The 24,233-nt window shown below is 31.2% G+C and overlaps 2 protein-coding genes across 2 annotated transcripts; both read right to left on the bottom strand.

Moving 5' to 3' along the window:
* Window positions 1–266: 266 nt before the first annotated feature.
* LOC120171238 lies at window positions 267–798 on the bottom strand. Its single transcript, XM_039178975.1, has one exon. The coding sequence runs from the start codon at window positions 740–742 to the stop codon at window positions 323–325; it is 420 nt and encodes a 139-aa protein (XP_039034906.1). The 5' UTR covers window positions 743–798; the 3' UTR covers window positions 267–322.
* A 6,301-nt stretch (window positions 799–7,099) lies between these two features.
* On the bottom strand, window positions 7,100–8,105 carry LOC120171223. The gene has a single exon (XM_039178963.1). The coding sequence runs from the start codon at window positions 8,004–8,006 to the stop codon at window positions 7,161–7,163; it is 846 nt and encodes a 281-aa protein (XP_039034894.1). The 5' UTR covers window positions 8,007–8,105; the 3' UTR covers window positions 7,100–7,160.
* Between the last annotated feature and the right edge of the window lie 16,128 nt (window positions 8,106–24,233).

Raw genomic sequence — 24,233 nt, 5'->3', positions numbered from 1 at the left:
TGAAAAACATTTAAAAACATATTTTTCAACTTTGATTTGGACTTTGAATTATTTTTAAAAACTTTCAATAAATTTAATTTATTCCAAAACATTTTACTCTTATTTGTTATATCAAAATATTAGTTCTACAACAACATCAATGGATATTCACAAAGGACATGGATTCAATACAAATTATATCCTTTTATCTGCTAAATTTTCATGAAGGAGACATCATTCATATCTTGTTTATACTTGACATATATTCCATCTACTCTGTCCCTAAGATTAATTCTATCTAACGAAAGCTAAAACACTTGTTTTTACTATCTGATATGCTTTGTTAGTTTACATCAGATGTGTTTTGTTTACTTTGTATCTGAGAAACCATGTCCTTAGCTGAAACTCCTCCTTTATCAAGCAGCTCTTGCAGTTCTTGCTTACTGATTATCAACTTAATTCTCACAACACCACCTGGGTTCCCTTGATCATCATCGTTGTTAACCTCCGGATTCGAATACCGGACCTTTTTCTTACCCTTTTTGGATGGTGATGGAAGAGGTACAAGGTAATACAACTGCCCAGAGAGCAACTTCGTATCGCGTCGAAGATGGCAGAAGCTGGAGAACGAGTCCGACAGTGCGTGACCGGAGAAGTTCGACAGGACTTGTTGAACATTGATGGGGGGTTGATATTCGAGTATTTTGCCACCAGGCTCCATGATTCTTATGACTTTGTCTTCTGCAACTAAGCAATTCCCCATGACCTTTGTTTGTAAAACTTCACGCAGTAAAAGAAGAAAATATAATGGAAGTTGAGCAAAAGGGATGGTGGTATTTAAAGAAGATGTTAATGGCAAGGACCTTATAACATACACAATATTACACAAGTTGCCCCTATCTTTTTGTGGAGGATGGACCCCATTTGTTTGATTTTGCTGGTGTGTAAGCTGGACTTGAAAGTCATTACTCCTCAATCATTCCTTTTTCAGAAAGAAACAATTTTTTTAACTCAACTTGGTTGTGCAAAGGCAAGCAACTTGATCTTTTCCCTTTCTTTTTAGGTACTACAACATGACTGTTAATTCCCATCTTTTCATGAATCGACTCGTTGAGTTTTGAGGTTAACAAGGCCATTTAGAACTGTACTATCTGGCATTTGGACAGTCAGTGGATTATGCTCCATGGATGGGGCTCTGTCGTTGACAACATATATGCAACATTGACTATTTCCTTGCATCAGGACATTTTCATTTTCTCTTTGCGCATTCAGATTCGGATCAGGTCAAATACATATTTATATCCGATACTCGTTCGGGTTTAAAGAATGTAGGTTTAATCATCCATCGCCATTTTGTTGTCAACATGGTCTCATTTGCAATTTTCATTACTCCTTGAACTTATCTGCTAATTCATTGATTCAAGCTTAATCGGTGGTGGTTCATCGAACCAAATTAGGCTGCAACAAGAGCCCCACGTCATGGGATTTCAGTGGCAGAATCGTAAGTAACTAGGAAAACATGGTCGTTTTAATTGGGAGAGGAGGGGATGAATGAAAATGATTGAGACCCACTTGGGATGAGAATGATGAATATGATGGGGAATGTTGCATAAAGTTTGGTTTAGTGGCGAGTGATATCGTCAACACGCATGCGGATTTTGGATTGGAAATTTCATGCTACAAACAGTTGAATAAAATCCAAATACCAAACATTTCTTCTTCTTCAATCAAGCCTGTCATGGTCGAAATAAAATGTGAATTTTAATATCTACTTAACGGGTAGTATGATTTTAGAAAGTAGGATGTGTAATCCATTGGTGGTAGTTAAGTGGGCACTAAGGAAAGCACTACTGTGGCAACTGGCAATACCAATGGTGTTACTGGATAATGGAAGTTTTCTTGATAAAAACATAAGAGCTCATGGTATTTGCTCAATGGAAAAGCTTGATGGAATTCAAGGCGGCTAAATGGCGACCGAAAGATGTTTGAGAATGGAGCATCAAATATCTTGGCCCTTTTCCTGTTGCTTTAAGGATATTTTCAGATCCATTTCAGATTTGGGTTATGTTTTTTTAGGATTAAATAAAAGAATCCCAATATGGTAGAGGTAATGATGGCATGGAATTTGAGCTTGCTTCATTGCATGAAATAGACAAGATACAAAACATGTCAGGCTGATGAATCCACTTGGGAAGTTGCTCTCAATATCATTTCTTTTTCGTAATGGTTTCTCGTCCCCCTGTGTGTGATCAGGGATGAACATAGAAACGAAAATAAATTGTTAATAAAAAATAAAATAAATAAAATTTTTAAAAAAGGATCGCATTCAGCCATTGTCTGACGCTTGAGCCACAAATCAAACTCTGCAGCTTTTTACCTGGTGGTCCATAGACCTTGTCTCCCAATGGCTCAGCTGCACCGGCCTCGTGGAATTCTCTTATTTCACTCATTTTTTATTGCCACGTGGACTCTTGAACTGGTGTTCTTTCATGTTCAGGGTAAAGAACAAAGACATAGAAAGGGAAATCTAGTTAATTAAAGAATAAAGATCCAACAGCCCATGCAATTGGGCTTCCATAAACAACCCAAATTGGAAAACGCTACTATAGCTTCTAAGCTTAATTACTAATTCACCCATCTACTTCCCCCCTTCTCTCAAATCGATTTTTTTTTTCATTCTAATTCGGTACTCAACTTTCATTATGTGAAATGTTTTTCTATACGCCGTTAATTCAAAAGTCACGTGATGTTCTCACCAATGTCACATGATAATTGTTGACATCATCAATGAGAAAAAAAAATTAAGAATTCTTTTAATAAATCTGGAGTGAATATAAGATAATATATATTTAAAAGAGATTAAACTATTTGACAACAATCGTTTATACCCCTACTACGCGGTGCTCAAACCTGACACCTTAAAGGATAACAACAAATCTTTTATCATTGAGATTATTTGGTTTGTGCAATAAAAAAAATTAAAGTTAATAAAATACTCGTAACATAATAGAATTTTACAATATTATAAAATATAAAAAATACTAAAAATTGAAAAAATATTTAGAAATAAAAAATAGTAAAGCTTTATAAATATATTATAATTTTGAATAATAAATTTTAAGAAAACCATTTATAAAAGTCAAAATAAGTCAATGAACAATCAAATATTGGTCAAATTAAAAATTACATATTTTATTTTTTATTAACTTTAAAAGCATTATGTCATGATAACATCATCATTGACACATTATAATCTTAAAATATCATATCTTAAAAATATTATTGTAACAAAAAAAAATAAAACAGTTGACATAATAGAAGTTAGATACAAACTTGGAAAAATGTAAATATACCACTTGAAAAAAGTGTCAAATTAGCGGAAGTTCTACAGTGCGGCACTCTTAATATACAATTTAAAAAAAGTGTTATTGATTTTATTATTATTTAAATAAAAAACCGATAAAAATTATCTAAAATATTATTATTTCTACCTAAAATATTAATACTTTTTAATATTTTCGGTAAAGTGTCTAACAATAATAAAATCGATAGAAAAAATAATAAAATCGATAAAAATAATAATATTTTCGATAACTTTTCACCGATTTTATTATTTAAATAATAATAAAACTAATAATACTTTTTTTAACTTATATTAAGGCTGCCGCATATTATTCCCGAGAAATTAAACTTTTTTTTTTTTTTGGAAATCAGAAAACTGTCCAGAAAGTAATACAGAAGCATTGAAGTGGTAACCAATAACCATGAACTTACGCAGTAAATTGTACAGCTTTAGATTGACATTTTATTTTAGTAATGGCCCCTCAAATCTCTTTACATTCATTTCACCGTTGCTTCTGCCGGTGATAGCATGAACCATTTTGCTGCTAACTTACTTGGGAATGATCATAGGTAGTTCGAGGACTGACCTTTAAAAATGTTAAATTCTTTTATATTTTTATAACTTTTTTTATTGATTATCTTATTTTACATTCTTAAAATTTTATAATTTTGTACTCTTACAAGTTTAATATAATTTTCTTAAAATTTTAATATAACTTTTTGAATGACGGTTAAACAAAAATTTTAGGGTAAAGTATAGTAATGGTCATTGAACTTTTTTAAAGTTTTTATTTAGGTCTCTCAACTTTTAGAACTTACAATACAGTCCTCTAATATTTAGCCCGTTTGCAATATGACCCCCAACATTTAGTCTGTTTGCAATATGGTCCCCGACCGTTTGACGTCGTTACACTATCGTTAGTACATTTGCAATATGGTCACTGAACTTTTCAGGCGCTTACATTTAGGTCCCCCAACTTTTAAAACTTGCTACACAATCTTATATTTCATTCTAAACCCCAAATTCCTTTTCGATCTCGAATTTCCTTTTTTGCTTTTCTCTTCTCATTTCCAACGTAACTTTTCAGTCAAGGATGCATGGGAAATTCTAATCTAACTTTGAATTATGTGGAGATGTTGACTTGAATAAGAGTCCATTGAGAGAAGATCCGACCAAGGGACTATCGGGACCATCAACGATTCAAGGTGTAATGTTAGATACAGGTCATCTCAAGTAAAGTATAGATGTTCGATGAAATGCTTGTGAGAAAATAATGGGATTAGAAATGCAGAGTTGACAAATACTACTTAGATGATCTAAGTATCATTATTGAAAATCACCCACAAAACTAAAATTATTTTGTATAAATGGCATATAATAATTTTTTTGTTTAATCATTGTGCTTAAAGATTTTCCAACAGATGATCAAATATAATGAAATCTCTAACAACACATTCACCTCTCAGTCTCTTTCGTAACTTGAAAGGCATCATGACAGGTCAAGTAGATGCTCCAAATATACTACCCTGTCATGATGTCTTTCGAGTTACGTGCATGCAGAATTGTCTTCTAAAGCTATAATTCAATAAAATTCAACTATAAAATTTCCAAAAAAAATTAAAAAAAAATTTAATTCATTCACAATATATCAGTCCCATAATCAACATGAACTTATTAAAAAGAATACGAGCTCACAGGACGCCGAAAACCACAGGTAGGATCAATACAATTCCCAGTAAACTAGTATCATCAGTCTATTGGATTGAGCCTGGCGATTTCACTATGTCGATACTCACAACCAATTCCCTGATTTAAAGAAAAACCAAACAATAAGATAAAAAAACATTTAGCCTAGAACGCTATTTCGCTTCTATTCCGATGGACTGAATATCTTTCATAAGGAGTACTAAAAGTTTTGATTAAAAAAAAGAAAGAAAAATAGATGGTTTTGGTTCAAAACTAACACTGAATATCTATTTCATTGACATGCAGTTCCATAAATATAAAAATTTCAACAAAAAAAACACAATGCAAGCTGAAAATGAGAAAGTGCGAAAGATGATAATCTTACTTCCGGATGGCCAAAAGAGAAAATAAATACCTTCTTGCAAGTGAGGGGAGAGACTAAGAAATAAACGCAATCGATGTTGCGTTCCAACAATTCTTCCTCCATTTTTTCTTTGTAAATAAAAAGTTGAAAGACATAGCACTGGTTGGATTTACAATTTTACATGGCGAAAAATTGAAGAACAAAAACCAAACGAGAGGTGAATGCGCTGTTTGGGATTTTATTATATTTGATCATCTGTTGGAAAATCTTTAAGCACAAGGATTAAACGAAGAAATTATTATGTCATTTATACAAAATAATTTCAGCTTTGTTGGTGACTTTCAACAATGATACTTAGTTCATCTTAGTAGTATTTGTCAACTCTGCATTTCTAACCCTATTTTTTTCTCACAAGCATTTCATCGAACATCTATACTTCACCTGAGATGACTTGTATCTAACATTACACCTTAAATCGTTGATGGTTTCGATAGTCCCTTGGTTGGATCTTCTCTTAATGGACCCTTATTAAAGTCAATGCCTCCACATAATTCAAAGTTAGATTAGAATTTCTCATGCATCCCCGACTAAAAAGTTACGCTAGAAATGAGAAGAAAGAAGCGAAAAAGGAAATTCGAGATTGAAAAGGAATTTGGGATTTAGAATGAAATTTAAGACTGTGTTGCAAGTTTTAAAAGTTAGGGGACCTAAATGCAAGCACCTGAAAAGTTTAGTGATCATATTACAAACGTACTAACGACAGTGTAATGGTGTCAAACGGTCAGGGACCATATTGCAAACAAACTAAATGTTAGGAGACCATATTACAAACAGACTAAATATTAGGAAACAGTATTGTAAGTTTTAAAAGTTGGAGAACTAAATGAAAGCTTTAGAAAAGTTCAGTAACCATTACTATACTTTATCCAAAAGTTTAATATAACCTTTTGAATTCACGGTGAAACAAAAATTCATGCGTCCCTGTCAAGGAATAATGTGTTTTCCCTCACTTTTACAGTGGACAGTAAAATTGTGTTCGATATTTTTTTTTGAGAAAATGGGCCTCACATTTGGATCCAACATACTGACTGTTCATTTATGGAACTATTACGTGGTACAATTAAAGTTTAAAAATTCGTGGTAAAAATATTATTTTTTAAGGATTTAAATTTAAATAATTGTATCTATATATTACCAATAATTAAGAAAAAATTGAATAAATATTATTTATAAGAACATTAAATTATTAAAAAAAAATTCCTCCGTCTTCGATATAGAGTAGAGAAATGAATAAAATTGAAAAATCTCCTGATTGCCGTTTTGTTTAGAGGAATATGGCTGTGTGTGCAATGGTGACAAAAACTATGCTTGCACTGTGATGTACCTTCACATCACAGCACCTAATTTAAGCGCTGCCTGTCTATAATATGTTATTCCTCACCCTTAATAAAAGTGGTTCAAATTCAATCATTTAATCTGTATAATGGAGTAGAGATATGAACAAAGTGCTTCATCACCTACATCATTAATCATTAAAATACTCTCATTATCTTCGATCATCGCTTAACTAAATTCATGCTTAAATGTAATTTCTCGTGTTTTTTTTAAAGCTTTTATTGAACGAAAACTTTACAAACTCAAAAACTCTCTTTATCTACGAACACTTGTTAAAGAAAAGAGAAAAAAATTGTTTACCTTCCCAAAGCGTTAATCATCATGACGTCAGCACGAAACAAAACTTAGCATGACCCTATGGCCCACCACTAACAAAATATTTTCCAACACGGCTTAGATCAACGGCTCAGATCTTCTACCAGATGCGAAGTGCTTCATTCCACCTAGACCGACCGGCTCAATTACCGGTTGCTTCTCCACAATTTCAGGCTCCATTTGTATTGCATCACCATCATCCGGCGGCAAACGAGACCTAATGTCGCTGTTCCTCGGCGGCGAAGGCTCCACTTCGAATGTGTCCGGTTCACGTGCTCTGCCGTTTGACCCGAAAATAGCACACAAACTTGGAAACCAACCGCTTCTTTTTCTTCTTCTTTTCTCTTTAACTGCTTCGACGTTGTCCGGATTTTGGCACTTCTTTTTGAGTGAGCGATTCCGGTCTCGCCTCGATCTCACTCTTCCCATACAAGAAACCTTAGGCGAAGACGGTTCAACAACTGGCGGATCCGATTTAACAGAACCTGGACGTTTAGGAAACAATACAGTCTTTCCAGGCTTAGCATGCTTCCTGTTCTTCGCTTCAATAAAGCAAGATTTCTGAGGTTTCGGTAATCCGAAGATAAAGGCTTTAGATTTTCTAACGGGAAATCGTTGAGAATTGGAGTCGGAGTTCAAATTAGGATTAAGATTGGTAGAGTTGGAAGCAGAGTTCCCTTTATGTGAGTCTCTCCGTTCGTAAAAAGCGTTGCGATCGAACCAGTCGAACTCGGCGTCTTTGGACACCCAAAAAGATTCAGGCGGGAAATCCGGCGGGATTGGCTCTTCGACAGATTCCTCTTGCGTGTGGAGCTTCTCGTCGGGGTCGCCTTCGTTGGTTGCTAAGGTCTCGCAGACGATTTTGTTATCGCAAGAACCGCCGGCACAGGCGGAAACAAGGGTTTCTAAGTTTCCCTGTGGCATTGTACGAATCAATAAAAAGATAGAAAACGCGATAAAGAGAAAGATAAAGTTCGAGAGAGGAAGGTAGATTTGAGAAGATTATATAAAAGAAGAATTGTTTTTTAATTGTGGAAATTTGAGTTTGTGGAGGGAGGCGTTGTTGACTGCTTTTTACTTGCCTCGCTTCTTTCCTTTGTTAATCTCAATTACTCCTTTAATTAGGTTTCATTTGACGGAATTTTCCGGTTGGATTTAAGGAAATACTTAATATGTTCCAAGCATATTATTTCTTTTAATAATTAATGCATATATATTCGTAATTGCCTCAACTTATATATATTTAATAAGATTTATTCTTCATTAAATATTTTTTAAGCACCTACTTAAAGCCCTGTAATTGTGATTTTATTAATGTTTCCAATAAATTATTTTTTCTCGGTTTAATGCCTATTTGATCCCATTGGTCGTCCTAACGTTTGGTTCGTCAAAAATAATTTTTTTTCGAAATTATATTATCACATGTAGTTTGTAGAAAAAAATCATTTATCATATAATAACTATTATCAATAATAGTATTTTTTTTGTTAAAATAGTGAAAATATCATTATCTTTAAAATTTTAGGTAATGGATAATTTTCATCACTTTGGACATAAACACCCCTAACATAATGAACTCTTTTTATATGTATTTTTCTCGATTATTATTCTCCGTGTTTTACTCAAAATTATAAATTTAATAATTATAATATACAAAGAGTTTAATTCAATAAAATATCTATAAATTTGAGTAGTTAAAATTATTTTATATTTCTATATTTATATATTAAAAAATTTATAATTTTATTAGGTGGAAATATTATTATTGTAAAAAATATATAATTATTTAAAATAATATTTAATTTTGAGTTATTAAAAGGTGGATCTTATATATTAAAAAATAATATATTTGTCCACTCAAGAGTTGAGACCACAATATTATTTTTTGTATTATATTTTATTTTATATAAATAAATAAGATACATATGAAAATTATTTAAAAATAGAAGTTTGATATATTAATTATACTAATTATATGTTAAATGTATTTTTCTTTAAACTTGGATAGTGTAACACGTAAAATAATTTTATAATTTTTTATTCAAATATTTATAATTTAATGTTAAAGTTTAACTTGTTAAAAACATACATCACAAGGATAGTTTGGTAAAACACATCCAAGTTATCTTATATTTGTGCAACTAAATATTGTAATCTTATATTCCTAATAAACAACTCAAACTAGATAATACAACATTCTTATGATAAAGTTACATTGCAGTAATCTTATTCTCAAATATAATCTTACATTCCTTAAACCAAATACATCCTTAGGGGTGTTTAGTTCAAGAAAAGTAAGATTAAATTTGAGAATAGAATTATCTGAATATAATATTACTCTTGAATTTTGTAATGTTTTATTTGATTTATTTAACAATAATATAAGATGATAAAATTAGGTTGAAAATATATAAGAGTATTTAAATGCATATTTTATCAAATTATCTTTGTGATATATGTTATTTTTAATATATTAAATTTTAATATTAAATTATAATAATTAAAATAATTTTTTGTAAAAGTATTTTAATCGCTATAATATCTAACTTTTAAGAAAAAATACATTTAACATATAGTAATTAATGTCCATATGATTTTCTCCGAAAACTCTTAAAGTCATTTATCTCTTTTTTATTATTGATTAATAGAAGACGACACCAACCTTTGAGATGATAGTCGTTGTCGATTTTTTTAACTTATCCTTTAATTTCTTATATCAAATATTTACGTTTCATTTGTTTTTAAGTTTTCAAAAAGTTTGTTTTTATGACATGGTTTTCTCTATCTCCATGACACACTTGTTTGGCCGTTAGTTTAATTTATTTTTTTCTCAGAGTTAGATTTGAGTTTGCTATGATTGATTAAAATGACGTTTATTTGTTATCATGTTGATCTTTTTTTACTTTGAACCATGGGCGGAACCAAGGGGAGGGTAAGGGGACCCTTGGCCATTGCCAATTATATTTTTAATTATTAACTAATGTAGAAAAAAATATATTTTTTTAAAATAAATAAAGAAAAATTTATCATGCCCTCCTCAATTAAAAAATTTGTATTTATAGGAAATAGAAAATTATTTTAGCCCATGCTATAATAAATTTCTAGTTCCGTCCCTGTTTTGGACCCTCAGGTTGAATTTGGATACATGATTTGTGTTAATGAATAGCTTTTCACTTCGTTCGATTCTAATTTGTGAGTTTTTTGGTGGTATTTTAGTAGTTTTGCTCCTTTTGTGGTTTATTTACCGATGCGGTCAGATCTGTTCGTATATATATATATATATATATATATATATATATTTTGTTTGAGTTTTTTTGTTAGGTTTTTTTAACTTTTTTCTTGTATGGTCCGATCTTAAGTGACTAGTTTTTGTGTTAATGATTATAAGAAAATATTTAGGTTATATGATTAGTTTACGTTTACGGTCGGAAACATTCATTGTAATTTTAGATATTTCATCATTTTAATAAAATTAACGACTTCTATAAAAATATATAATTAATATATTAAATTTATATCTTTAAATAATTTTTACAAATTTCATATTTATTTTTATAAATATAATATATTACGAAGAAACGGAAGATAAAAGCATGCTAAAACTATACTCTCCGTAAAAAATCATTAGGTCAATATCCAATAAATTTTATTTAGATAAATAAATAAAAAATATACATCACCATGGTAATTTCGTTGACGAAATTAATTATTTGGATTGTATAATTGTTAAAGTGTCAGTAGAATGTCACGTAAATCATTTGATTTTTAAGAATATATACAAAACAAATGATATTTATGAGCAGATAATAACAGAGACTATAGGAACTGAAAATTGTACAATTCAAAAGTTATTGAATCGTCCAACGTCTTCTAAAAATGACCAAATAATTTCGACACTTTCCAACATATATTATAACAAACACCTTAATTAAAAAAAAAACACCATACTCCTTAAGTAAAATCCTTTTCCACTGCATTGTCTAGAGAATTTTGCCATCACCAGCTATACTATTTTTAAGATTTGCAATTAAAATAAGTAAACATCACAACTCACAAAGCATCCATCTATATGAAATTTTAATTATTTTAATATGATCACCATCCAACTATTATTATATCATATATATAGGGTTTTGTTAAGGTGTTTTTTATTACTATAATTTACATCAATATATTCATTTAATGTATAAAAATAAAATTAATTGCTGCTATTATTATAATTATTGCATACTTTTTGACAGTTTATTCCTTTTTTATTTAAATATGATTTAATTCATTCAATTATTACAGACTTTGTTGGTTATTCTTAAAGGAACAAACCAAAACAAAAATGAAGTACACATGATTGAAGCAGTCATTTTAAGATCCCACACATCGGGACAGTGATATTTTTGGGTTATAACAGAGTTTATGCATCCGTAAAAAAGGTGATGATTGGGTAGGTAATTAGATTGTTGGGGTAGGAGGAAAGTTGGGAGCTTATTAGGTTCAGACAATGCCCTCTCAACAAATACTAATGAAAATGGATGACAATGCCAACTACTCACCATTATGTGTTGAATCATATTATATTATATAATAATATGCCAACGGCAATTCCTATGCAAATCATCGAACATGACACCATTCCAAGGCTTACTCTTGTTCTTATGTATAATCTCACATGCCTCCACCGATTCGTTTATATAACTCTCTGTCTCAAAAACAAATATCAGTGATTTAAATTGGTTATTGAGGCAATAGTAAAAAAAATATTATTTTTTTGAAGAATTAAAATTTAAATAATTATATATATATAATTAATAGATTATTTTTTTGAAATATGATCTATTTAGAGAATGTTAAATATTTAATTAATTTAGAGATATAAATTTGTATGAATATAAATGGATAAGCAGTTAATTTGTTTCCAAAAAAGAGAAAAAGGCTTGCTTTATTTGGTAACATCTAATTCAATCCTATGGGCTCCGCCACAGAAACCACGGAAGCCGCCTGGCAAAGCACTTATCGCACCGTCACTTAGCAGCCCTCCTTAAACCTTCTAGATAATCAAACCTTCCACTTCTTCCATGCCTTCTACTCTTTTTTTTAATGAATTTAGGGTTAAGCAGTCAAAGTAGTTCACCCCTTAATTATATATTTAAATATTTTTTAAAGTATTTAGGGTTCGTTTGGTTCACGGAATGTAAGATTACTAGTGGGAATAAAAGATTATCAGGGAATAGGATTACTGAGAATGTTGTATTTTGTGTTTGGTTGGTTTAGCAGGAATGTAAGATTACTGTATTTGGTTAAAGGAATAAAAGATTATTAGAATGTATATTTGACCAAATTGTTCTTATTATATATTTGTATAATATTACAAGTTGGAAAATATTTATATATTTTCTTTAAAAAATTTAAATTCATAAATTTATATAATTTTTTTTACAAAATTAAAAATATAAAAAAGATTTAATGAAAGGGTAAAATTTTATTTTAACCCATGAACTTCATATAAAATTTTAATTATAGACTTATTTTGTAAATCTAAAATAGTTTAAGGATAAATTTGTAATTTAACCTTCGTAAAAATTTTATTATTCAATCACAGAAGAAGGATATTTTTGAAAAAAAAAATTAAGGGTATTTTAGTTTAAAACGCCGGTAATGTTACAATACCTAAGGGAAGGGAGATAATGATATTCCCAATAATATACCCCAAAAAATCCACATTGATAATAAAACATTACCGGGAATGACATTCCCGGCCAAATCAAATGGGGGAATGTAGATTCCATTCTCGGGGGAATCCCACATTCTTCCATCCAAACGACCCCTTAGGGTTTTGACCATTTATGTCCGTAAGATATGTATTCGTTGTCAATAATTATAAAAGAGTATGAATAAATATTACCTTTTAACCATCTCATATTAAAAGAGTATGAATAAATATTACCTTTTAACCCTCTCATATTATTTAAGAAGGAACCCATCTAGCGACTTCAATAATTAAAGAAAATGCTATTCTTCTTAAAATTATTGAATTTGAGTAAATATATTTACAAATGTGAACAAATTATTAACAACTAAAATATATATAAATAATTATTAGTTTATAATTACTCTAAATTATTTTTAAAAATCCAGAAGAGACTCTAAGAATTGATTCATGTAATTTATAAAATCCAAAAGAGACTTTAAGAATTGATTCATCGTTTTCAAAATTTAATATTAAAAGAAGATGACGATGAATAGATTGCTGCCACACTCACTCAATCAGTGAAATAAATTTTATAATTAAAGAAATTATTAAAAAATAATTATATTCTACAAACAATTTGATTGAAATAAAAAATTATAAAATTAATTATTTTTAATGATATATATTTATTAGAAAAATATTATTATAAATTTATATTTTAACTTTTACATTTTTCTTTTTACTAAATTGGCGTCATTGATTTAAGTGACACTAAAATCAATCATAAATTTAATAATATGAGTGAAAAGTAATTTTTAATTGGATTAGCTATCCAAATAGTCACTAAACTATAGTCACCAATTTGGTCTCATTACTTACGTATGTTGTCATCTAATTGATAGATTAAATTTATTGAATTAAATTAAAATTATGACTAAATTGTTAGAATATATAAGTAATATGACTCAAAAGTATAATTGTTTAAATTTACTTAATTATCATGTCATCATTTTCATTAAGCGGTAACAATAAGTAGCTTAATTGATACCAGTTTAATAGTCTAATTAAACAAATATTTAGTTTGATTTTTAGAATCGAATCGATTTCCTACTTTAGTGGCTATTTCGGCAGTTTACCCGTTTCTTAATTTAATATAATTTATAAAAAATAGTTTAATAAAAAAAATTAAAAAACATTAAAAATGAAATAAATAATAATTCGTTTTGTAAATAAACCATTAATTTTAATTATCTATTTTAAAGATTAAATAAAAAGCATAAAATTATTTTTACAATAATATTAATTAATTTTAAAAATATGAATATTCCAATAATTACACAACTGTTATGGATATTTCTTACTTTTGTGTGTCTATCATTAGAATTTTATGTAGAAAATATAATTAGTCAGTTAGTCAAGTGGGATGAAGTATTAGGTCTCTTAAATAAGACCATAGATTCGAATTTTGGTATACACAAATGGATTAAAGGGTGATCCCCACATTAGACCTAAATAGTATCTAATTTAATATTTCAAAAAAAAAATAGTATCTAATTCAAACTAATCGATTAATACATCTGCATCGGTAGTACACAAAAATTATGATTTTAATATATTGTATTGTTAAGATTTTTATATATGTGATGATTTGAGCTCTATATGATATCACTTTTTATATATAAATATAGAATTTGGAGAAAACATTAAGTAGAAAATAATATAAATTCCTCTCTCCATTCTAATATTTTTTTTTATTTTTTTTTCTATTTTACATTATGTTTTCGATGCAAATTCACTCAAAAAAAAATTTTTTTTATCAAGGATTAAATTTTATCTTCCACTTGATTTGAGACGTAAGCGTGATTGTGAGGAGAGTATCAATATTTTCGTATAGTCGTTCCAAAAAAGAGAGAATTAGGTCATAGATCCTTTAGTTTCTAATTTGATCGGTTTAATCCCTACATGTAGATCTAATTATTATGATTTCATATATGTTTATGTTTGGCAAAATGATTAAGCTCTAAATTAGGGATTAATATTTATTTTTATGATTATATGGATAAAAATTTACATGGTTTATTTTTTAGACAATTTCTTAGAATTTGTTGATTTTTTAAAGTAATCGATATTTTATTATGCTTATTTCATTCTTTTCTCATCTGGTTGACTAATGTAATAAAAAATATATGATTATTCATGATTAATGATGTCATTATTTATTATATTATATCATTGTTGTTAATGGGTATGAAATATTATATTGAGTATTGAATTTTGAATGAGATATATGTGTTATGAATATAATATTGAAAAATATTTTCATGAATCAACTTACCTCAGTAGTTAAAGGAATCATTATTGTTTCTCGATGTCACGGGTTCAAGTATGATTGTGTGTATATTACTTTATAATCACTTTAGCTTTAATAAAAAAATATTGAAATTCTTTTATCATGACATATATTTTAAAATTGTATTGAACATACTATTATCAAATAATTTTGAAACATAATTTGTAATTTAATGATCAAAACGAGATAAATCCTACAATTTAGTGATATATTCTTATAAAAATATCATATTAACTTGAAAAGTGTTCATAAATTAAGATCAAAAACTAAATGTTAGGTATGATTTGGGGAAAAATGAAAATTTAATTACTAAAATAGATCAAAATTGATAGTTTAGATACTAAATACGTAATTTACTCTCTTTTTTAAAGTAAGCACGCTTGAAAAAAAAGCTGGGAAATTGGTGGTATTGAAATATTTGACAAATTTAAATTCAGATAAAACAGTAAAAGGACGAAGAAGCAAACAATGAATAAGTCAAGGAGTCATTAAAGAGATAATGAAAATTTAAGAGGCCAAAACGGAAAACAAAAAAGACATAATTACAGGGGCTCCCGACCAATTATTTCCCATGATCTAGCCCACCGGGCGACATTTGAAAAAATCGACAGTTGGGCTCGTTCTCAAACAACAACAGTTAACATTCAAAAACCTTAAACTAGATAATAACTCCCCCCTCTCTTTCTTTCCTTGAAAATAACAGAGCAAAACATCTGGAAAAAAAGAAAAAGAAAATTCTTGTCAACAATGGGTTGTGTTTCTTCAAAAACACGTCAAGAAAGAGATCATATGTGAAATTATTCCCGACAATAGAGGAGACTACGCCGACCATGTGGTTTCTCTCAAGTCGAGCACATACAATGTCCTTAAACTCAAGAAAGATGAACTCAGGGGCAGACCTCCATGGAGCTCGGGGTATCCCGGGCAACCCCTCATCCAGGGGTGGACCTCTATGGTGCCCGGGGTATCCCAAGCAACCCCTCCACAAGTGCCACCCCTGGGCTCTTGCAACCCGTGACGAAGGCTCCTCGGTCCGCCTTTGGATGAACTACAATAACAAATAGACGAAGATGGTTTTCCAGAGACCAAGAGAGTTCATAAATCATCTCCTCCTGAAGAACCAGAGGTAATCAATGCCTGAGAACTCATAGAAGATCTTGATGAAGGTAGATTCGTTAAGATAAGTTCGAAATCGTGTGTTTTTGTGAGGGAAAAAGTGTAAGAAGTCCACTCAAGTTCTTGAATCAGACTGGTTCTCCATTGAAACTGAAGAAATATCGCGGGAAAGTGAACAAAGGAAGCCCGAAATCGATACTGAAGTTAATAATTCCATGGATGGTTCATGTAGAGCGGTGTTGAAACTGAGTTATCCATTAAAAGTACCAGAAATGAAGGGGTTGAAGGTGGGGATTTGGGATTTTCTTCAATAAGAAGGGTTTTTAGCCCATTTTCTGATCATAAAGTTGTCGCTTTGCACGAAAAAGAGTTTATTAGAAATATGGACTACAAAATCACATCGTTAGCACTGACCAGGAATAATAAATTTAAAGGAAAAATTTAAAACCCTTAACCTTGTCGTGGTGGAATCACTGCCTTAGAAATGAATTCTCTCTAATGTGTGTAATAACTCCAATAGGCGGATCATCCCCCGAGATTAAAACGGTCGTTCCAAATTCTGTACACCTAGAATCGGAGTGGACTGTAGGTGGTATTTCTCCTTAGATCGCCGAAAATCTCTTAGTAAATGTGAGAGCTTTTGAGAGAATTATTTGAGAGTGAATTGGTTGAGATGAGAGTGAAAATAAACTCTCTATTTATAGGTTGTATGCAGGGGTATTTTCGTCCAAAGTATATCAGATATAAAATCTAATTTTATTTCTCATTAATTCATTGTCTGAATCTGTTATACAAACGAATGAGCTGACCTCAATTCTGTCTAGGTTCGTGGATATAAATCATGCAGTTTGTAACTCATGCAATAAAACCTCTGTAACTCTTGCATTAAAGCTTTGTAACTCTTGCATTAAACCTACAACAACTCAATAAAATGTCCTAAACATAGCCTGAATACTGTCTAGGTTCATCCAACGTTTTACAGACTTAAATTTCAAAAACTGACTGTTTGAATTTTAATTTCAGAAATCAATACAACTAATAAAAATGTTGTTACTCTCTGCAAATTTAAAATTTCTAACAGACCATTTGAGCCTATAAAAATCAGACATATTCTTTCACATTTTTCCATTTTATCTTTTAAAGAAAAATTCCTTACAAATTTTCTCTAAAAATATAGAATCCAAGTGGACGTGTCAAATACACGTATTGCCACTAGCCAGGAGCTCGACCTCGACCACGACCACGAGCCGAGACGGACAGACGGCGGTGCATGAAAGCCCCTTTGTTCTCTATCACTCAACAAGAAAGATGAGAATGTAAACCTTAAATACTCAATCCCAATGTATTTCCCACTCAATGTGGGATTGAGCATTACCAACATTCCCCCACTAATGCAAAAAAAATTCTTCTGAAACTCGAAAATAATCTTTTCAGAAGAGTAATAGCGAAATTAGTTGCTTAAACACTAGTGAACGTATCTTGAACTAGTATATAGTGATAATGAGCGATCATTCTCTTAGATAAGTGAAACTAGTCTTGAACTTTCTAAGATAGGGGTAAACTTATAACACACAACTAACCCCTTCATCCACCTGAGTCCCCGATGTGTAAGTTATATATACAAAAGTATATATTTGGCCATCTTACCTCAGGATTCTAGTAAGTGTACTAGAAAAACGACCCATTATTTTTCATAGAAGGTAGCTAACCCTTATCACTTACATAGGTTATTTCATGAGGTTTATCTCGAATAAACTACCCAAAATCGAGCTATGAAATAATTAAGAGCTTATAGAACAACTCAACCTCACAAAGAGTATGGTGACTTTCTTCAAGTTCACTATAAGTGAACCACCCAAACTCTGGGAGAAGAAGTCATTAAGAATAAATATTCAACCTCTTTAGTTTGTGAATTCAATATGTCATTCTCACTAGGACCATCCGAACTTTTAATTTGAATTTATTAAGAGTTTTTCATAAAACTCAGTATTTTCTAGTGGTAAGTTCAACTCGTCATTCTCAATTAGAACTACCCAATAAACTCTGGGTTATGAACTTATTAAGAATATATATTCAGCCAAAATAATAAATTCATCAAGTCTTTCTCACTAAGACCACCCAAAGTCTATGCTATGAATTTATTAAGAGCAATTACTTATCTTGGGCATGTATATTGTTCGTCATAGGGATGTATTGATTAATGTAACTATGAGTCTTTTCATAGTTTCGTTTGACCACATTGAACTTATATAACTAAGTTGGGTATCCATCACGAATTCCTCAACCAATGAGCTTTAAACTAATCCCCCTCGACGAATCTAGGACTAACTTCTGACTTAACCATTTGATAAGCGGGTCTACTGAGTTCCTTTATGAATTTACATACTCTAAAGCGAGTAATCCATTCCTTATCAAGTGTCTAACCGATTAATGTCTTATGTGAATGTGTATTTTCTTACCATTGTAAGCTTGGTTCTTGGCTTCCTACTAAGCTAAGTCAATAGCAATAAACTCTAACTCCGTAGTAGAGCGAGCAATGCATGTTAGCTTTATGGATTTCTATGAGATTGTTGCTCCTTCCAAAGTAAAAATATACCCACTCATAGAGCTTACCTCATCATTATTAGAAACCCAATTGGCATCACAATATCCTTTTAACACGACAGGATAACCAACAAACTCAAGTCTCCAATCCATCGTACCCTTAAGGTACTTGAGTAAGCGTCTGAGAGCAAACCAGTGCTCACCACTCGGATTATGGGTATATCTACTAAGTCTACTCACAGCGTAGGAAATATCATGTCGAGTATAGTTCATTAAGAACATAAGACTTCCGATTATCTTAGCATATTTGATTTGGGAAACACTACTCCCTTTATTCTTTAAGATATGTATGCTAGAGTCATAAGGTGTTCGAATAGTGATGACATCAAAGCTATCATATTTCTTTATCACTTTCTCAATGTAGTGCATTTGATTTAAAGAAAATCACTTTTCAGTTTTTGTTACTTTGACTCCCAAGATCATATCAACTTCTCCCATATCAATCATCTCAAACTTAGTGGATAAAATACTTTTTGTTTTGTTAATGGACTCAATGTTTGTACTGAAAATAGCATATCATCAACATATAAACTTATGATGACACAATCAGCACCAAACATCCTCGAATACACGCATGTGTCTAAACCATTCACAACAAAACCAAAACTAAGGATAATTATATGAAATTTCTCATACCACTGTTTCAGAGCTTGCTTAAGGTCGTAAAGAGACTTTTTAAGCCTTCACACTGTACCTTCCATACCAAATGTCTCAAAATCTGGCGGTTGCTCCATATAGATCTCATCGTCTAGATTTTTCCATTAGGAAAGTAATCTTTACATCTATTTAATGTACTTGTAATTTGTGAATGGAGGCTAGTGCAAATAATGCACGGATCATTGAGATTTTTGTCATGGTAGAGTAAGTATTAAAGAAGTATAAACCAAACTTTTGAGTGAACCCTTTGACAACTAGCCTTGCCTTGTACTGCTAGATCAAACCATTTGGTCTGATTTTCTTCCAGAAGAATCACTTGTTGCTGATCGGTTTGAATCCTCTAGGCAAGTCTACCAATTCCCAAGTATGATTAGACATTATCGAATCTAGTTCGTCCTTAATCACCTCTTTCCAGAAACTAATGTCGATCAACCTCATAGAGTCATCGTAAGTCTTTGGATCCTCATCTATTAGAAAGACTCGAGCTATCAGTTCAGATAAGGTGTCTAAATAATTTATTTTAGAAATAAATGAAGTTATGAAATCTAGTCCAAAAAAGGTTTCAGTTATTTGCCTTTTGCTTCTTCTAGGTTTGAATTCAATTTATTGAGTAAACCTAGCAAGTACACTAGAAGAAGTGAATGAAATGTTTTCTATTTGTGTTTCTTCATTCATTTTAGGTTTCTTTAAAGGAAAAGAATCTTCTAAGAAAATAACATCTCTTGAATCACAAATAGAATGGTTTTGCAAGAACATGAATCTATATGCGACAATGTTTGTTGCATACCCAATAAACACATCATCACGGTCTTAGGTCCAATGGTGGACTTCTTGAATTCTGGAAGTCCTACTTTAGCCAGACACCCCTACACTTTAAGGTATTGCAAATTTGGTGTATATCCTTTCCACAGTTCGTATGGAGTGGAATCTAAGTTCTTATGAGGTACTCGGTTTAAAATTGATTTGCCGATAGAATGACTTCCTCCCACATGTTTTCAGAGAACCCATAACTTATCAATAATTAGTTCATCATCTCTTTTAAAGTTCTATTTTTCCTTTCGGCTATACTATTCTGTTGAGGAAAATAAGGAGCGAAAGTTTCGTGAATTATATCATTCTTTTGACACATCTTTAAGAAATTTTATTTGTATTCACCACCTTTATTAGATCTAAGTCCTTTGATTCTCTTATCTAACTGATTCTCAATTATTCCTTATAAATAAGAAAGAAATTTTCAACCTCGTCTTTAGTCCTAATGAGATAAACCTTTGTGTATATTGAGTAATCATCTACAAAGGTCACATAATATTGTTTCCTCCTTTAATTTTCGTGTTTCTAAATCTGCCAGATCAATATGAACAAGTTTTAACAATTCAGTCTTTCTCTTAGAAATAGTATTAAAGTGAGGTTTAAAATGCTTGGCTTCTATACAAATTTCACATTTGTCAAAGCTAGTTAAGTTTGGTTTAGGCAGAACCTTCATTTTCATTAATTTCTTTAAAGCATGAATCTTAACATGTCCTAATCTAGCATGCCACATATCAACATATTTAATCATATAAGCAGAAGTGGTAGCTTTATTTTCATTAAGTTGAATTTCTATGACAAATAAACCCTCGTTCAGAAAACCTTTTCCAATATAATCACTATTACGGGAGAGTACAAGTTTATCTTCCTTAAAAACTAACTTAATTCTTTCCTTATTCAAAAGTCCACCCTTATTATATTTCTACGCAGGGGAGGTACATAAGGACATTATTAAGTGCTAAAGTTTTACCAAATGTCAGCTCAAGTAAAACCTTGACTTTGCCTAGAACTTCAAAGCTGTTAGAGTTCCCCATGCACACATGTTCACCGTCGTTCCAATCCTTGAACATAGTGAAGAATCTTTCCTTGAATAGAAATATTGGGATGCATCAATTTCCATGATCCATTCAGAAATGTTATCCACCAGATTGACTTCGAAAACCATCGCGATTATAACATCTCTAGCATTGTCCTCCGCCATGCTCAGATGTGGTTTGTTCCCGTTCTGGTAGTCTGAACAATGTTGACATTGGTACGCCTTGCAACTGGCTTGACCGTAGACATAACACTTTAAGGTCATTCCGTCAGATTTGGTCTTGGCTGGATTCTTGAAGTTGGTGCTTTTATGTGGTTTCATATTTGTTCTAAAACCCATTTTTTCGGTCTTTTTGAACTTAGACCATGAGGCACACCAGATTCAACCAAGTTAGACTTAAAAGATATTTGACTAAAATTATTTTTCACCGTAGACATTGGTATGCGTTGGGACCGCCTTTGATAATTGTTTCCATTGAGCGCATCGAGCATTGATAAATATGGAATCAACTTGCTAAGTTGTGTCGACATTTTGCGGTATATCGAGAGTAATTCGTTTCTAAATTATTGGAAATATAGACTGCAAAATCACACCGTTAGCACTGACTGGGAATAATAAATTTAAAGGAAAAATTCAAAACCCTTAACCGTGTCATGGTAGAACCACTTCCTTATAAACAAATTCACCCGATGTGTAATCGCTCTAATAGGAGGATCGTCCCCCGAGGTTGACATTGTCGTTCCAAGTTATGTACACCCGAAATTGGAGTGGACTTCCGATGGTATTGCTCCTTAGATTGTCGGAAACCTCTTAGTAGTTGTGAAAGCTTTGAGAGAATTATTTGAGAGTGAATTGATTGAGTTGAGAGTGAAAATGAACTCTCTATTTATAGGTTGGATGAAGGGGTATTTTTCCCCAACATAGATTGTAACATCCTCCATGCCAGGTTAGTGATTAATTTGTAAAGTTTCAGCATTTGGTGATTTAAGTAGAATGATGGAAGAGTTCAATGACTTATTTGAGTTATTTTGTGTAGGATTGAATTATAAAGAAGGAAGATTAGAAGGACAAAATGGTCTTTTTATAGCAATATAATTTGGGGTTAGTATTATATTAACCACGTGGATGTATATGAAATTAAAACAAGCTTCCAGAGTCATCTTCTTCTTTCTTCTTCTTCATACGTGAGACCCAAGCTAAGGTAAGATTTTCTTGTTAGTGAATTTCTTGATGAATTTATGGTTGATTCATGACCATTAGGCAATAGCTAAGCTTAAAGGAAGTTTAAATTATTTTAAAACCTCAAGAGGAGAAGCATATGAAGAATTAAAGAAAAGAAGTAGAAAAGTGAAATCTTAGATTAGAGTTCATAATAAGAATTGGAAGTGAGATTTGACTTGTCATCAAGTTAATTAAGGGATATGAAGTGTTAGAATTGGAATTAGAACACCTTGAAAATTTAGTGTGATTCTTGAATGCCATGTAAATGATGGAATTTTGGGTTTAAAGAAGTGATTATGGAATAGAAATGAGTTTAAATATGTGTATGGAAGTTAGGAATATTAAAGGAAGTAAAATATAAAGGTTTAAGCTGAAATGAAGTGAATTTCGAGCTCAAAATAGGATTTCTGGGCTAGGGGAATCGATACCCATTCAAGGGGAATCGATACCCCCTCAAACGAATATGAATTTTTAAAATGCTAGAGGGAATCGATACCCCCAGGGGGGAACCGATTCCCCCATATAAAAAAAGAGAAAAGAAAGAAGAGACTAAACTATCAATTCCTTAAATTGGTAGGCTATTAGAGGTTAATTTCAAGACTTAGGCATATGATAATCATCTTGAAAATTTTGCTTATGTAGATATTGAGCCTAATCGAGTTCCGGAACCATCGACAAGTAGGATCAATCGAGGGAAAGACAAAGAAATCTAGGTGAGTGCATATGCATAGCATGAATATGTATTTTATTCAGTTCTAGACTTGTGATAAGTCTAGATTCAATATTTTGATACATGATCGTAGTTCATATGATGATATATGACATGAATCCATACCATATGCATTATGGGACATGAATATGAAAGAAAAAGTTATATGAGTTATATGATAAAGGTATGGAAATAATATGTCTACGTGATATTAATTAGATAAATTGTGAAAGCCCATGTTATGTAAATGAGAACTATAGGTATAGTTGGCATGCCAAGGGTAGAGGGTCTATGTGGTCTTTCGGGACATATATGTATTCTTTGGAACATGTGTGAAGTATGGCGAGACACATACTTGATCATTGGCATATGTATATGATTCTTAAGGAATGATATGTGGTCCTTCGGGACATATATGTATTCTTTGGAACATGTGTGAGGTCTGGTGAGACACATACTTGATCCTTGGCATATGTATATGATTCTTAAGGAATGATATGTGGTATTTCTGGACATTATTATATGGCACTACGGTGCAATTCTACGCGGTACTCCGGTGCAATTCTACGTGGCACTTAGGTGCAATTATATGAGCTGTGGTGACAGCATAGTGCACAACCTCACAATACTCACATACCTTAGGTTCTCTGTATGGTACCATGGGCTAATGAACTTACTAAGGTGAACTTATGAATGTGAATTTGATAAGTATATGTGTAAGAAACATGGTTTTGGTTATTGCATTGTTTACATACATCTTATTACTACAACCCATCTCATTTTGGCAATTACTTTATATTTATTGATATTATATTATTATATTGCCTCACTAAGTCGATGACTTAGCATGTGAGTGTTTCACACGTAGGATCCGATAAAGTAGACGATCGAGGTTAAGCAGCTAGACAACATTACTCCTGCAACTATCAGATCAGAAGCAACTTAATCAGTAGGTTATATTTATTATG

Source organism: Hibiscus syriacus, unplaced genomic scaffold (genome assembly GCF_006381635.1).
Source record: "Hibiscus syriacus cultivar Baekdansim isolate YM2019G1 unplaced genomic scaffold, ASM638163v2 tig00111817_pilon, whole genome shotgun sequence".
Classification (NCBI taxonomy): Eukaryota; Viridiplantae; Streptophyta; class Magnoliopsida; order Malvales; family Malvaceae; genus Hibiscus; species Hibiscus syriacus.
The sequence above is the reverse complement of the archived record's forward strand: the minus strand, read 5'-3'. Positions and strand labels throughout refer to the sequence as shown.

What these genes read in the sequence shown, in the direction of transcription:
- LOC120171238 (XM_039178975.1), bottom strand. Translation starts at nt 742, where the DNA reads ATGGGGAATTGCTTAGTTGCAGAAGACAAAGTCATAAGAATCATGGAG.
- LOC120171223 (XM_039178963.1), bottom strand. Translation starts at nt 8,006, where the DNA reads ATGCCACAGGGAAACTTAGAAACCCTTGTTTCCGCCTGTGCCGGCGGT.